Source organism: Kryptolebias marmoratus, linkage group LG8, assembly GCF_001649575.2.
Source record: "Kryptolebias marmoratus isolate JLee-2015 linkage group LG8, ASM164957v2, whole genome shotgun sequence".
Lineage (NCBI taxonomy): Eukaryota > Metazoa > Chordata > Actinopteri > Cyprinodontiformes > Rivulidae > Kryptolebias > Kryptolebias marmoratus.
The window spans coordinates 1,735,722-1,752,006 of record NC_051437.1 but is presented as its reverse complement, the minus strand read 5'-3'; the positions used below and the strand labels follow the sequence as shown (position 1 = coordinate 1,752,006).

Sequence of the window (16,285 nt, the reverse complement as noted above, 5' to 3'; positions counted from 1 at the left end):
GGAAAAGAAAAGGAAGAAGAATCAGGAAGGAGGAAAGAATAATAACAAGGTTAAGGTTCGGTCATACAGGGCTTAATTATTCACTTTTTAAAATACAGAAGCATAAAACTGGAAAGTGTGAGTATTGTGAGAAGTTTGAAACAATAGAGCATGTTATTTTAGAGTGTTATAAATATGAAGAAGAGAGAAGATGCATGTTGAGAGAGTGTCAAGGTATTAAAGAAAGGTTTAATTTAACAGAATTTTTGAGGAGAGATCTGGGAAGTAGACATATTCAAATAATTATTCGGTACCTTAAAAAAACAAAGCTATTTCATAGAATCTGAGTAGAGCAAGATGGGTGTGAATGTGTAAAGAATAATAAAGAGGGGTATAAAAAGCTATATACAAGCTAGGTAATATAAGTAGGTGTGTATGTGTGAGTGTATGTTTAGCCAGGAGTTAATGGAGGGATTAGGTAGAAAGCGAAAGTTTATAGACCATCTCGATCCACACTCCATACCGGTAAGTGGCGGTAATGCTACTGAAAGTTTGTTGCCAACCGCCAATAAAAACCAACAAGAAGAAGAAGAAGAGTCTGCACTCCGGGTTCGCCTCTTTCTCCATGGTTCCTGACAATTTACCATGTAAGGGAAATTCAGTAGTATGCTCTTTAATGGTACAGAAAGTTTTGTTTTAGTGTTGTTTGCATTTTTATGGCCCTGAAGGAGCCATTAGTAAATTGGGAGCAAATTATCACAGGTAAAAGGTATATATAATAACAGAGGAAGTTTGTAAGGCAAATTAGTCACTATGAGCTTGATGGGGCCTCTTCAACTTATGTCACTGAATCACATGACCTATGTTTACCTGCGATTATCAACAGCAAAACATCCTTTGTTGTTTGTTTTATCATATTCAGTGGTTCCTGTGGAAAGTAAGTCATTTCTCACTAAAATCAGCAAAATACTGCTCTCACATTCAACAATAGCCTGTTCTTTTGTAAAAAAAAAAGTCTTTTACTCTTCCATCACATCTAGTATGTGTTCAATTATGTGTTCAATTAAGTACACTCTATGGGTAAAAGTTAAGAAGTGTTCTGGAGGTTTATTCCATCCAAGCGAAGATGCTGTGAAGGCTGATGATGGATGAGAGTCTGTGTGGCAGCAACAGGTATCAGCCAGGTGTACACAGGATCCAGATAACACTGGTGAACAAAGAGACAAGGATGCCAGCAATGTTCATCCAGGACAAAGTGAGGATAGCCGGTCATTGATCCTTTTGTCTATCACTCTTCTTGGATCTCTTACGTGAGGTGCATCCTCCCATTGCTTTTCTGTCACAAGTCCGTGTCTTTTTGATGCCCTGCTGCCTGAATCCCATTTGAGTCTGGGCTTGGCTACCCACTGAACCCACCTTCACATGTCCCTGCCCACCTTTGTCCTAAAGAATGAGGTCCTGGTGTCCTCTTTTGAGGGCTCAATGGGGGTTTTGAGGACAAGTCATGCTTGGAGGTTTTCAAAATGTTTTATTTTGTTTATTTTATAACCTGTTTGTCGTCATTGTTATATGGCATTTTGAGTTATGATTAGTCTTGAGTTTGTTTTAGTTTTGTTTCCCAGTTTTTCAGCCATTGTTCCTTTAGCTCCCTTTATTACTCCATCAGCACACCTGGTCTTCATTCATTAATCATCTCTGCTTATACTTCTGTTTTCTTTTTTTCATTGTCACAGCATATTGTTCTCATGTTCTTTGTTGTCATTTGTACTCCAGCCTGGTATTTTAGTTATTCGGCTGCTTGGACTATACTACTTTTGTTAAATGTACTATAAGTTGTTTTGTTTTATTTTTATCGTTCCTTCAACTGCCTCAAGTCAACCTTTTGGGTCTTTTCATTACCCTCAACATGATAGTTTGGGATAAGCTGAAGCTTCTTTGTAGTTATTTTAGAGAATCCAATATAAATTTAATAACAGTAATCTGATCAGCTTGAAACAAAGGCATATATCAGTTTTTCTACATCTCTGATCTTACTTTAGCTATGTTTCTAAGGTGTTTTTAAAACCTTAATAATGTGAAACTTGAAGCTTAGATCATAGTCTACAATAACATTCGGACTCATGACCTCAGACTTAACCCATGGAACTAACTCACTCAGGTCATTGATAAAAACAAATTTGTTATATTTTAGTTTGGCTTTAAAAATATCTTGTTCATTCATTTGTTTATTGAAATAAGGCATATACTGATGGGGTTTAAAGTGAATTTTTTTGGTTCTGTAGAAATGTACAGTTAGATATCATCAACATAACTCTGAACTCTGGGGCCCAGGCAAATTCCCTGGGAATCTCCACAGCAGATGATTCTCATAAGGATGATTTGCAACACTGACATAAAACCTTTTTTCTTTTCATGTTTATTTTAAATTGACTTAAGACAAAGTTTTTTAAAACAAACTTTCCAGATTTTTTAGAATTCTGTGATCATTCATATCAAAAGCTGGATTTGAGCCCAAAAGAATGGGAACTGAAATGGTCTTTTAATCAAAGTTTAGTCTGAGATCTCTTGTGATTTTAGTAAGAGCAGTCTCAGTGCTATGGTTTGTTCTAAAACCAGACTGACACTCATCCTGCCAAAACACTAAATTTTAGCTCAATAGCTGTAAAACTGACTGAGTTTGAGCCATTTTTGTGTGGGCCAAGGTCACTTAATTGTGGTGGCCATCTTGAATTGGGTTGGCTCCAAAAGTTATTCAGTTGTTTTTACATTTACATTTAATGATTACTTTCTGACACACACATAGACACACAGGCAAAAACACAGTTGCCCTTTCACCTTCAGTTGCAGGCTGTAAATAAATATTTGCATTAGTTTATCTGGAACTTCAGTAACTATCATGTATTAATTTCTTTTCTAGGCATGCGGCCGTTCATCCCAGACAAGGACGTTGGTGTATTTGAGGCTTTCCTGGAAAGTATTGGGATCTGCGAAGGTGGCATTTTAACCGACAGCTTTGGACGGATTAAACGTAGCATGAGCAACACGTCAGCCACAGCCATTAGAGGGTATGTATAACAGGAAGTAAAGATTGGAACCTGTGATCATCCGAAAGTGTGCTTTTCAAACTTGAGTTTCCTGGGGGGGTTTTTTGTTTGTTTGTTTGTTTTTTGTCTGTTTGTTTTGTTTTAAATTTGATTAAATCCAACATTTTGTTTGGGAGTTCAGGTTGTTGTTGTTTCTCTAACTAAAAGAGAAGGTATCATCTCCGTTTGGTAATATTCATTCTTTTTCTAGTAGGTACGACAATGACTCCCGAGCATCAGGATCTCAGGAATTCAACCGACGCATCTCCGACATCACCCATGACATCCAGGCCCTCGGCTTCCAGGACACACATGGAGACATTGAGGAGGAAGACTACTACCTCTGAAGGAGTGGCAGAAGGAAGAAGTTTAGACAATATTGAAACTGTGACTGTGAATCCCTTTGACATGGTGGGGCCAGAGGGGTCCCAGGTCAGAGGTCACACACCCCTGCTGACCCTTGAAGTGTCCTTGTTCAATCACTGAGGCAAATGCTTGGGTGTCGGAGGAGTTCAGTGAGGCCTTAGATAGAAACTTTCTATTGGCTCCAAGAAGATTCTGGCAAACCGTCAGGTGGCTGAGTCAAGGGAAGCAGCACTTTGCTAACAGTGTGCATAGTGGAGATGGGGTGCGGTTGACCTCAACCAATGATGCTGTCAGGTGCTGGACAGAATCATTCAAGGATCTTCCCAGTCCCATTAGCAAGGGCTGAAGACACCAAGGTAGTTAAAAAGCTCTTATGTGCCCCCAATTTCCATGCAACATTGCATGGAGATTGGGGGCAGTGCACTTGTTTGGAAGACTGGGGTGGTGGTTCCTCTTTTCAAGAAGAGGGACTGAGCATGTGTTACATTTACAGGGAATCACACTCCTCAGCCTCCCTAGTAAGGTCTCTATTCAGGAAGGCTGGTGCAAGAGTCTGGTCTGCACTGCCGGCAGTAAGTCGGACCAGTAAGTTGGTCCAGGTTGGGAGAAGGAGTTGCCTCAAGTAGAGGAGTTTAGGTATCTTGGGGTTTTGTTCATGAGTGAGGGAAGAATGGAGCTTGAAATCAACAAATGGATTCCTGCAGCTTTTGCATCAGTCCATTGTGGGGAAAAGAGAGCTGAGCTTCAAGACAAAACTCTCTGTTTACCGGTCGGACTACGTTCCTACCCTCACCTATGGTAGTGAAGTCTGGGTAGTGAACAAAAGAATGACATCTTAAATACAAGCAGTAGAAATGAGTTTTCTCAGCAGGGAAGTTCCCTTAGAGAGCCAAGCAATCACTTGGTATCGGCAAGTATCCAAACTCAAGTTCTTGTACTTATACTGGAACAAAAAAAAACTAAATCAGGACACCCCTAAATAAAACAGCATTATGGCTGCCATGAGTCTATTTTTACTATATCATCTGTAAGAAAAAAAAATCAATACAGTTCTGTGATGGACTTGTGACCTGTCCAGGGTGTACCCTGCCTTTTGCACAGTGACTGCTGGAGATAGGCAGCAGCTCACTGTGACCCAGAAAGGAGAAAAGAAAGAAAAGAAAATGGATGGATGGATATATGGATGGAACAATACAGTTGTACCTTAATTAATATGAGTACCTGATGTCATTTTGGTTTCAGGTGCCTATTTCCAGCGGTCCTTTTATAATATTCAATATTTAGAAATGTGTAGCTGAAGTTTTGTCTAACCTAAATGCTAATTCACTATCATTTATCACATATTTTACCCATAAAATAGGTAAAACTGATAGGTAAACTAATTGCTGTAATTTTAGACAACATGTTACTCATATTGATGTTGTTATTTCAGTGAGCTGACACTTAGTACCCAACTTTATAGTAATTATAGCAGTCTGGTTTCTAGAGACTATAAAAAAGGGATGGGCAGAATAGTAAAAATATTTCATCATTTTTTTAACTGTAAAATCTTTTTGCAATTTTTACATTGAATTGTACCTATTATTTTTATTTATTTATTTATTTACAATTTTGCAAGTTAATGAACAGTGCATTCAAACTGTTTACCTATCAAAAAATAATCATAATATTACCTTACATTCTTACTTTACTCCTGGCTCTACAGAGAACAAGACAGTGATGATTCTGGATGTGACCTGTTGCTCCCACCTAATTTTTCCCTCCCTTCAGCATCTTTAATCTCCTCTAGTTAAAAAAACTACAACACCTAGACACTTCAAACCTGGAGCAGATTATTCTGCACTGATTTCAGAACATTTAAAACCAAGTGTGTGATCTGTGAAACCTTCATCTGATTCCTGAAACCTCAATAAAGGCCGACTTCAGCACTTTTTTTGCATCCGGACCACATTAGAACTGGTCCAGCTCCAAAACTACAACACCTCACTGGTGTTTGATAAAAAGGTAAAATCTATGCTAAAATCTTGTGTTCTGAATGTGTTTGTGCAGCGTGAAAAATCAACATTCATAGAAACTAATTCATGTCATTTCAGTGAGTCATCATGGTCCTCTGTTGCTTCAGATGACATCACGCCCCATGAATTTACAAACATACACAAATACATGTCATATACACATTCAAGTCACTTGTTTTAAATAAATGCTTCTATTTTAATTAAGTTTTGGTCTTCATTGTAACTGATGTGCAGGGGGAGAATGAGTGGTTGACCTCAGTATTTTTTTCCAAGTCTGGCTACAGGCCTGGTAAACGATGCTCCAGCGTCGATCTGTTTCTCCATACTGCCTTAAATACCCAAGAGAAGATGGACTTGATCTGCTGCAGCTGTGACTGATTAGTCAGCCGACCAATCAGGAAAGATAGGAGGAGCAACCACAGGAGGCCAAATGGCAGATTGCCACATAAATGCTCCCAAATACAGTAACTAAATTCCCTCAGTGGATCAATAAAGTATATTTCTATTCAATTCTATTCTAGTCTGCTGATCAGAGCCTTTTGGAAAATTTTAATAAATACTGTGAAAAAGAAGATGAATGATGCCCACTTTCACTGAACAGAACTTTATTAGAGTATTTTTTAGCATACAAAATATAATGGTAGAAATGAAATATTTGAGTGATCAAATCATTTAGAAGAGATTGTGAAAAAAATGTTCTACAAAGTTTCAGCATGCTCCAAAACACTGTTTCAATTTTGCCATCACTAATAAATAGAGATATTACCCAGCACATTTCTTCTTATTTATGAGATAATGAGATTTGAGATTTCTAGAATTGCGGTGCTCAATGTGGCTGCATGTAGGAGCAGCTCAGTTCCATTCTTTGTGAGATATTGCTTTTGAAAACTTTATTCCTTTTTTTTTCTGGATGTAAATCACTTTTTTTTGGATGATTACTTTCTCTGGTATCGGATGCTGTGCAGCTGGAAGGATTTTTACTAAAGTCTTTTTACTTTTGGACATTTTGTTATGATGTGTAACCATGACAACAAGTGTTAAATGTGGAGAACCCTGAAGTCCAGTCATGGCCAGAACCAAGCAGAGCGCCCATTTATCCACCGGAGGTAAAGCTTCCAGGAAGCAGCTCACCACCAAAGCTTCCCGCAGGAACACGCCGGCCACCAGCCGAGTGAAGAAGCCTCATCTCTACAGGCCCTGGACCGTGGTTCTGAGGGAGATCCACCGATACCAGAAATCCACCAAGCTGCTCATCCAGAAGCTGCCCTTCCAGCACCTGGTCCAGGAGATCACCCAGGACTTCAAGACCAATCTGAGCTTCCAGAGCTCAGCCATCATGGCTCTGCAGGAGGCCAGCGAGGCTCACCTGGTGGAGCTCTTTGAGGACACCAGGACCGAGGACAAATCGGGACAGACCGCTACAAGAGACCCTTTCTGCCCACAGCCATCAACTCTTTAACAAAACCAGGATTAAGAGCTACAACAACATTTAATTTCCCTTTGGGATAAATAAAGGACTATTGAATTGAATTGAATTGAATTGAATTGAATTGAATTGAATTGAATTGAATTGAATTGAATAGTGAGATTTTTGACTCGATTATTCAATGGCATTTTTGAGAGTGAGAAAATGTTTAAGGAATGTAGGAGAAGTGTGTTGGTGCCAATCTTTAAGAACAAGGGTGATGTACAGAGCTGTAGCAACTACAGAGGAATTAAGTTGATGAGTCACACAATGAAGATCTGGGAGAGTTGTGGAAACTAGACTTAGACAAGAGGTGACTATTTGTGAGCGGCAGTATAATTTTATACCAAAAAAGAGCACCACAAAAGAGCATCTTTGCTTTAAGGATGCTGATGGAGAAGTACAGAGAGGGTCAGAAAGAACTACATTGTGTTTTTGTGGATTAAAAAAACATATAACAGGGTGCTGAGGGAGGAGCTGTGGTGATGTATGAGGAAATCTGGAGTGGCAGAGAAGTATGTTAGACTGGTACAGGACATGTGTGAGGACAGCAGGACAGTGGTGAGGTGTGCTGTAGGAGTGACCTATAGCTTCAATGTGGAGGTGGGACTGCATCAAGGATCGGCTCTGAGCCTCTTCTTGTTTGCTCTGGTGATGGACAGACTAACAGATGAGACCTTGTTTGTGAGAAGAAAATGATTTGGCAGGAACCAGGCACTTAAACTTTGCATTTGGCTTAAAAACATAGTTAACCCCAAACAGAATTGCTAAACTGAGGTAATTTATAATGTTTTGAAAAAAATATCAGGGAGATGTCCATCACATATTCAATATGCAGAGCTCCGCGTCAACGCACTAGAGTTCCGCTCCATGGCCTTTTCTGGTTCCACAATGTTTACTTTATTTCTAAAAGCTCAGGTCTATGCAGAATGAGGGTGGTTCCATCGGTGATTTATGAATGGCCAGAGGCAGCATAAAGACGCACTGGTCTTTACAGGATTACACAGAACTGCCTTGTGTTTATTTATCCTTTTATAAAGTATTTCCCTTTTTTGTTGCTGGGAAAATTTTCCAGGCAAAAAAGGCTTGGAACAAAGGGAGAGATTTTTTTAAGCGACAAACCCTCCCACAGGTAAGATTATACTGTAAGGATGTGAGATTACCAATAATTTAAAAACACAATAAATGTGTGCATTTCATTACAAAATATAAAATAAAAAAAAGAAACAATTAAAACAAACTGTTAGTGGCACAGCAGCATTGGTTTGAGCTATTGCCTCTCATCAAGAAGGTTGCAGGATTGTTTCCTGACCAGAACAAAAACATCCATGTTAGGTTAACGGGTAACTCTGAAATTGTTCATAGGTGAGAGTGAAAGTGTGAATGGTTGTTTGTCTCGTTTGTCTCTGTGTGTCCCTGTGATGGACAGTGACTGCTGGAGATAGGCACCAACTCCCAGCAACCCAGACAGAAGAGAAAGATGGATGGATGGATCATGTCTGGAGAAATCAAGTTTAATTCTGATCGTATTTCTGAGCAAGCAGCATGTCTGGAGAGAATGAGGTGGTACAGTGGATTGCTGCTGTCTCCGAACATCTCCAGTCAGCGTTTGCATTACACCACAAATATAATCGTAGTTGTCAGAGTCGAAGTGTCAGCTACATGAATACATGATGAACTGCAACAGCTTCTGCATCTGTCAGAAATGAGCGAAAATAAAGAAATGATTGTTTTTATTTACAACACAAACACTGAGGTACACTTCAAAAGAAACGATTTTCCGTGTCATTTTTAGCGATTTGTAAACCACGAAGCCGTGCTCACATGAAGTTTAGCGTCCAGTCAACAAATGAGAAAGTGTGAAAATGGTCTGTTGGTACTCATGGCGGTACTGTTTACAACGTGCTTCGGCTACTACGTCATCACGCACTGTTTCTGGCCAATGAGCGCTTAGAGGGGCTGCGCGCTTAGAGATTTGACAGTCTGAAGCTGATCACCGGGTTGGACTTCCTCAGTGGGACAGAAACCATGGCGGCTGCAGCTGCCTGCGGACCGAACAGTTCGGTCCTAACGGTGCCGCTCGGTACCAGAGAACACAGCCGGAGGAACCGGGAGAACTCCCGCCGAAGACAAGCAGCTCTTCTGTTCCTGAACAACATCTCTCTGGACGGCCGGCCGGTTCACAACAGTTCAGCTCAGAATGGAGGAAACTGCGACAACAAAGAGACCCAGTTAGATGGAACCAGCTCTGGTTCGGCGGCGGCTGATTTCTGCGCGGATTTAGAAGCCATGAGCGGATTCTCCGGGTCACTGGGCGGTGGGGATGTCATTTCCAGCCCTGTACCGAGGATCGGACTCACAATACCGCCCATCCTCGTCCTTCCATCCGAGCCGGGGAGCGCGGAGGTTCTGCTCGGGTGTCGCCGAGGTTCGGTTCCGTCTCCGGGCAGCAGTAACCTGCTCTCTCTGTCCCCGTCCAACACCAGCCTGCAACCGTCACCGTTGGGTCCACGGAAATCCTCCACACTGCTGTCGGTCCAGAGCTGTAACTCTGTGACCTCGGAACCGAGACCCAGGTAAGTCGGTTCGTGTTATTTGATCCGAACAGCGTCATCAGAGGGGTATTCCAGAGAAAACTCTCAGAAAGTTCACCCTGAGTTTTATTCAACTTCCTTTCTGGTGTTCATCTTTGAGGTAAGGGCTGGTTTAACGGAACCAGTCTGATGGAACCGAACTGGTTCTGTTGGACGGATTCATCCTGGTCCAGTGATGTGAGTGGAAACATTCCCATCAGCTTTCAAACCTGTGTCTGGTTTCTTGTTCAGGTGAGCCCAGGCTCCACATTTAGTTGTGATAAGCTGGAGAACACGATCATGAATGTAGTTAAATCAGGAAGTGGTCTTAGATCCAATCAGACCAAAGCTGATCTGAAAAAACTGAAGCAAATAAAAGTCTGAAGTAATACTGTTTGTGTTTCCATCTCATGGAAAACAAGCAAAGAAACAAACAGCTGGGGGCCATTTCACCAAAGTAGATTTGACTAATCCAGGATAAGAGAGGGCAAGAAAATGCAGCTTTATTTGTACAGCACATTTCAGCAACAGGACAACTCAATGTGCTTTACAGAAACAAAGCAAAACATTGTGACAAAGTGCAAAAGAACAATAACAGCATATAGAAAGATAAAATTTGAAAAATTACAGACGCTCAAAGATGGAACATTTCATAATATATATAATACATGAAATAGTTCTTTGCTTTAATCAGAGGCAGCAGCAAACAGGACGTTCTTCAACCTCGTTTTAAAGGACCTCACAGTCAGAGCGGTCCAGTAGTTTTCTGGGAGTTTTGGTGCAGAAAAGCTGAATGCAGCTTCTGCAGGTTTGGTTCTGACTCTGAGGACAGAAAGCAGATTTGATCCAGATGACCTCAGAGGTCTCAGTGGTCCGTAGTGCAGCAGCTCATCACAGATGTATTTTGGACCCAAACCTTCAGTCCTTTTAAACCAGCAACAAGATTTTAAAGTCAATTCTCTGAACTCTCATGGTCTCTGTGAGGACTCGGGCAGCAGCGTTCTGGTTCAGCTGCAGAGGTCTGATGGATTATTTAGTAAATATTTTGTTACAATAGTTAAGTCAACTAAAGATAAATGCATGGCCATGTTTTTCTAAGTCCTGCTGAGTCATCAGTCCTTTAACTCTAGCTCTATTCTTCAGGTGGTAGAAGGCTGTTCAGACTCAGATCAGAGTCCACAATCACACCAAGGTTTCAGGCTTTATCAGAGCTTTTTAGCATCACAGACTGCAGGTGATTTTTTCTTTAGCCTCACAAACTATGACTTCAGTTTTATCTTTGTTGAGCTGAGGACAGTTCTGACCCATTCAACGGTTGATTTGTTCAATACACTCACTCAGTGCTTATATTGGACTGCAGTCCCCAGGTGAGAGAGCGATGTAGATCTGTGTGTCATCTGCATAGTTATAGTTCTTCATTTTGTTGTTTTCTAAGACGTAAGCATGTAGATGTAGACGTTAAATAGAAGAGGCCCCAGAATGAAGCCTTGGGAACCTCACATGTAACTTTGGTCAGCTCAGAATTTTAATGATTCATCAATGCATAAAAGCTCCTGTCTTCGAGGTATGATTTGAGTCAATTTAGTGCTGTGCCAGAAATACCAAACCAGTTTTCCAGCTGAGCTTGACCAGGCCTTGTTAGAGCATCCTGGAATAATTGGTTTAATGAACACCACGCCAGGTTGAAAACAATCATTTAAATCAGGTTGATGCCAAATTAACTGATACTGACATGGAAGAATGAGACATCTCTGCCAAGGAAGTCATGTTTTTGGTAGCATCTGTTTGTTTGTCTGTCTATCTGTATACAAGATTACTCAAAAAGTTATGAATTTTCATGAAAATTTTCAGAAAATGTCAAACATGGTACAAGAAACAAGTGACTGAATTTTGGTAGTGAAGTGGTCAAAATTCAAGGTCAAAGGTCAATGTCACAGGCCTGTTCTCCAACTCTGCAACTGTATAACAGGAATGTTAAACTCCACAGCTGGACACTGCTTGGGTCAAGGGTGATCACTGTTAATTTCAAAGGGACAGGGTCAAAGGTCAACATCACACTTGACCTAGTGCTCTAACTCTGCAACAGTGTAATGTAGGAATGTCAACTGCGCAGCGGGACACCTTATAAGTCAAAAATGATGTCTGTTTATGGGGTCAAAGGTCACAGGTAACCCCTTAGTTAAAAACTTGTCTCTTCTCCTACATGTGACCCTTTTGTTACCTCTGCCAAGGAAGTTATGTTGTTGGTTCTGTCAGTTGCTAAGTTTGTCTGTCTGTTTGCAAGATCACGTAAAACCTAATGAACCAAATTTGGATGAAATTTTCAGGAAATGTGGTTGTCACAAAAAACAATGACTTAAACACAGATAATGTAATTCTTAAAATGTGAATGTGTGTGTATGTGTTGTGGGGGGGTGTTCACGCTATCTTGTCCCACATTGACATTCCCAAATGTTGGCAGGAATGAGATTTGCGCTTTGAGCAGGGTTTCCTCTAGGGATGTCCCAATCGGACATTCAGTATCGGTATCGGTTGCCGATATGGCCACTTTTGAGAATCTGGTGGAATTGTATTTAGTGCACAACCACACGCGTGTGGCCTTCGAGCAGGGACGGGGACAGCGCAATTGCATCACTTTTGGCACGCACACCCTTGCGTGGTGATCAACGAGCGGTGACTTTGCAGTGGGGGTGCCGGTGGGAAAAAAAACATGTATAAAAAAATGACGTACATTACAATAAACAAGCAGAGCTTAGCCTGGCGGCGGGAAAGAGAAAGCCTGGCGCCCTGCCAGGCTTATAATACACTGGGGGAGACTCTGTGAGAGCCCAACAACAGCAAGCAGCAAACTAGGAAGCATATTTGATGGGATTCTGGAAGAGAACGAAGTTGAAACCAGATCTGCCACCTCATCTTCAGTTGTCACTGAGGTGCAGAACTACCTCTCAGAACGAACCACTCCCAGGTCGGTCAGTCCACTAGATTACTGGAGGACACATGCTACACACAGTCCCTAACCAGGTTTCTCTGTGCTCCATGCACAAGCGTGGACAGTGAGAGACTTTTCAGTGCTACCTCAAACATAATGGATGAGAAGCGTGACCGTTTATCTGTTGGATTGACAGAGAAGAACTTTCACTTTATTAGTGAGGGTTAAACAGCAGCTTCTCACTTAGTCCTGCTAACTTGAATAGAATGTAGGAAAGGGTTTTAGTTTTTTCAAATAGTAATGTTTCATTCCTTGTGTTTTGCACTCTTTGTTTTTTGTGGGAAGTTCAGTACCTTCACTTTAGTTTGAGAAAGAGCAACCTTGGTTATTTATTTTTGAACGATCATTGTAAGTTAAGTTCTTATGTAAACTGTAACACAAATACATATTCCTATGTGGTTATTTAAGAACCAACTCAAAGTGTACAAGTTGCAGATTTCAGTTCAAATAAGCTGTCCTAGAATGTTGGACCTTATAGTAATATTTTATTTTTTGAATTCTTGTTACAGTTTACATACTTTTATCTGGTGAAGTTCACTACCAGCACTTTCAGTGAAAAAGGGAGAAAATAATTTGTTACATTGAATGTTGAGCTCAGATAGGTAAATGATTATTATTCTTATCTGTAGATTATTTTTATGTGTCATACTCAGAGTAGGTTTGTTACAAATACCAAGCAATATTGTTGGTCATGTTATAAAGCAAAATAAAAACTGAAGTAATACTGGTCGCTTTTTTTTACAGCTTTGAAAATATAGGTATCGGATCATTAAAAAAATCGGATTGTATCAGGAGCCAAAAAATCAGAACCGGGACATCCCTAGTTTTCTCTAGGATTTCTTTTATTCTTTTATTTCTTTATTTATATATATATATATATATATATATATATATATATATATATATATATATATATAAAACTTTTGATCAGCTGAAAAAATCATGTTTGAGTGCAAATGCAGTTTGCAGAAAATTCCCTGCTCAAAAGTTCTTGTCTCTTGCACTGATTTTTTCCTTTAACATTGTGAAGCTCTACTTAGAACCTTCTTAAGATCCAATAGTGCAAAATGTTAATTCTTGCAATTTTTTGACTGGTCTTAAGATTTTGATCAGGAGTGTATGTGTGTATATATATATAGGTGTGTGTGTGTAAATGTATGTATGTTTTTGTTGTTGTTTCACCTCAGATTGTTAGAGAATGCTCACTTAAAGAAAGTTTTTCAGTAAGACATAACACCACCACCAATCTTGGCTGTCTAAGTGATACGGCCACCAGTCACTGGAAGACTGTGTCACAAGACCTAACCCTAAAATGTGAATAGATATGCACTAGATAGAACAATTCTGTTACACCTAATGAAGACATCTCAGAGAGCCTATCAATTTCTTATCAGGAAGTCTTTTTTTCTACAACATATTAAACCAAAAATATAATATTACACACAGGAGGAACAGAAACTTCCTTCTCCTAACACGTCAGATGTTCTAACACAACTAAACCATCACTGATGTAAATGTTAGAATAAAACGGAGGCAGCATGACGCGCCAGCTTTCCTCCTGCTTTTGTCTCTGCTCCAGGAGGGGACTGCAGGGGATTGCAGCAGTAATGTCAAAGAAAGACACAACCTGCCTCCAGCTTTTTGTTGGTTTTCACTGGAATGCTGACACACTTTCAGAAGTCTTTGTTTTTATTTTTAGCCATCTCCTTCTAGTTCTGTCGGTCTTTTCCTCACGTTCTTCTTTGTTTGAAGACTGAAAACATTATAGACGATACTATCTCCAAATGTTCTGGTTGTACATTGAAGTTTGAAAATACAGTTCTCTGGTTCATTATGATTGGTGTTGTTTACTAATGACTCTGTATAACACATGTCAACTTTTTTTGTTTTTGTGGACTATGGCTACTAATTGTTGCAGCCCTAACTAGCTGAGAATCATTCCCAAAATATACAGAGTGCTAACTGATCACACAATATCTGGTTCTAAAAGTTTACCTTTAACTATTGGAGCCAACTGTGTGTCTTTTAACAAATTATTTCATAAAGCACTGAAAAGACTTGATCTACAACTAATTAACTTTTTGAGTCAACCCAGTTTGAGATAGTTGCCAACTGGCCTTAGAAAACATAAAAACGGCTATAACTGTGAAAATATAATGTGAACTGAGCTAGAACTTGGTGTGGTAGTGGCTGAGAGTCATTCACTACACATACTCTGAGCGTGACATCCCACAGTATCACACCACATGTGCATAATGTTCATTTTAAATTTTACATGACTGAACTCAATTTAAAATGCTGACATTAAAGGTAGCAGGCAATATTAATTTCTTTACAGAATTCTAGGCCTTTAACTTTTGTTTTTACTTTTTGATTTGCAACTTAATGTGGCAACAGTAAAAAAAAAATAAATAAATAACCCAGACAACTGTTACACTTTTAGCAGATCTTTCCATGTCCTAAAGTAGATTCTGAGTTTCTTTTGTCTAAAATTACTTTTTGATAAATGTGATATTTAAAAAATACTAATGGAAAATGATGAAGGTTATTTTTTCTGTAAAGGTCATTTCCTGTCAGGATGCAGGCAAATATTTCTGCATGTGAACACCAGACATCAGCTTCTGCAGCCTGGGAATTCTCTATCACTCTGGATTTTTCCATTCCCATGGAGAGAGAAGTTTTCACAACATCCCACAGACATGACGCTGGCTGGTTCTCAGAGAAATGGGCGGCCTGTGGGACTGTTATGATGAGTCTGCAGAAACAGGACAGGACAGGGTGACTGAGAGAAGAAAAAAGCATCTGAAGATGATTAACAGGGTGGTTCACAGTAACGACCCTGATGATAGTAATTGTGTTTGCTGAGTGTTCAACTTTGTGTTGTTTATGTCTGTTGACATTACTGTGGTTTTAATACCACTGTACATTATTCACCATGTGTGTCAGAGGAGTGGGGCTTCCGTCTGGGCACAGATTTGATTTTAAAACTGGAGCAGGCTCATGTTATTATTGAAATAGGAAACAAACATGAAACTCTCTGTCTTTTTCTTTCATCTGTCCATACATACATACCTACATACATGCTTGCTTGCATACATATGTGTTAATGGCTTGGACTTTGTTCTTGTCATTCAGCTGGCTCTTCAGGAGCTGCCTTACTTCCTGTAGGTACTTGGGTGTGGTTGACTTCATTGTGGTTTCATCATGGTTGCTCTTTGCCTGCGGGATTCCAAGGTGCTTGTAGCTGTCCTGGATATCTGCAGTGTTGCCTTGATGTAGTTCAACTCCTCCAGTTGTGATCACCCTGCCTCTCTTGCAGGGTTTTCCCCCAATGTATTATAAGCCTGACGGGCCACCAGGTGGAGCCGGGACCTTTAGAGCCGGTGGAAAATGGGCATATGTCTCTCAGCTGGCTTGGGAACAAGCTGGAAGAGGTAGCTGTGGAATGAGATGTCTATACCTCCCTACTAAAGCTACTGGCCTCACAACCAAACAACAGTGGCTTGAAAATATTGTTAAATCTCGTTCTGTTCTCGTGAGATGAGGCTTGTTGTACCACTAGTTAGTGCTGGGCGATATAACGATACATATCGTGGGGACGATAGAAAAGTGTCTATCGTGATATATTTTCTTCTATCGTTTCTATCATAATTGTATCATTGATTCATGTAAATATTTCATAACGTAGGCTACGACAAATGTATTAGTGTTGTCACTTTGCATACATTCAGTTTATACAAGTGATAAATAATAAGAAAAAATAACTATTTTGCGAAGAACCTCCGTTTTGCGACATGACGCTGCTTTACGGCAGC

The 16,285-nt window shown here is 40.1% G+C and overlaps 3 protein-coding genes across 5 annotated transcripts in view; all 3 read left to right on the top strand.

The window, feature by feature from the left end:
* Positions 1 to 4,761, top strand: part of ccm2l (CCM2 like scaffold protein) — a 35,088-nt gene extending 30,327 nt beyond the window's left edge. For 2 of the 3 annotated variants that reach the window (XM_037977029.1, XM_017409705.3), the window contains exons 10-11: positions 2,897 to 3,044; positions 3,274 to 4,761. In XM_037977029.1, the coding sequence (XP_037832957.1) occupies positions 2,897 to 3,044; positions 3,274 to 3,409 (284 nt within the window). In that variant the 3' untranslated portion in view covers positions 3,410 to 4,761. The remainder of the gene's footprint in view (positions 1 to 2,896; positions 3,045 to 3,273) is intronic. The other variant, XM_037977028.1, reaches the window with a different exon arrangement.
* A 1,748-nt stretch (positions 4,762 to 6,509) lies between these two features.
* Positions 6,510 to 6,827, top strand: LOC119617284 (histone H3, embryonic-like; the record flags this gene model as incomplete). Its single annotated transcript, XM_037977035.1, has 1 exon — positions 6,510 to 6,827. A coding segment is annotated over exon 1 (318 nt), but the record flags the coding sequence as incomplete, so codon positions are not given.
* Positions 6,828 to 8,905: 2,078 nt separating this feature from the next.
* The window catches only part of cables2b (Cdk5 and Abl enzyme substrate 2b), a 41,106-nt gene continuing 33,726 nt past the window's right edge, over positions 8,906 to 16,285 (top strand). Inside the window, exon 1 of the mRNA XM_025004511.2 lies at positions 8,906 to 9,484. Within this exon, the coding sequence (XP_024860279.1) occupies positions 8,937 to 9,484 (548 nt within the window). The 5' untranslated portion in view covers positions 8,906 to 8,936. The remainder of the gene's footprint in view (positions 9,485 to 16,285) is intronic.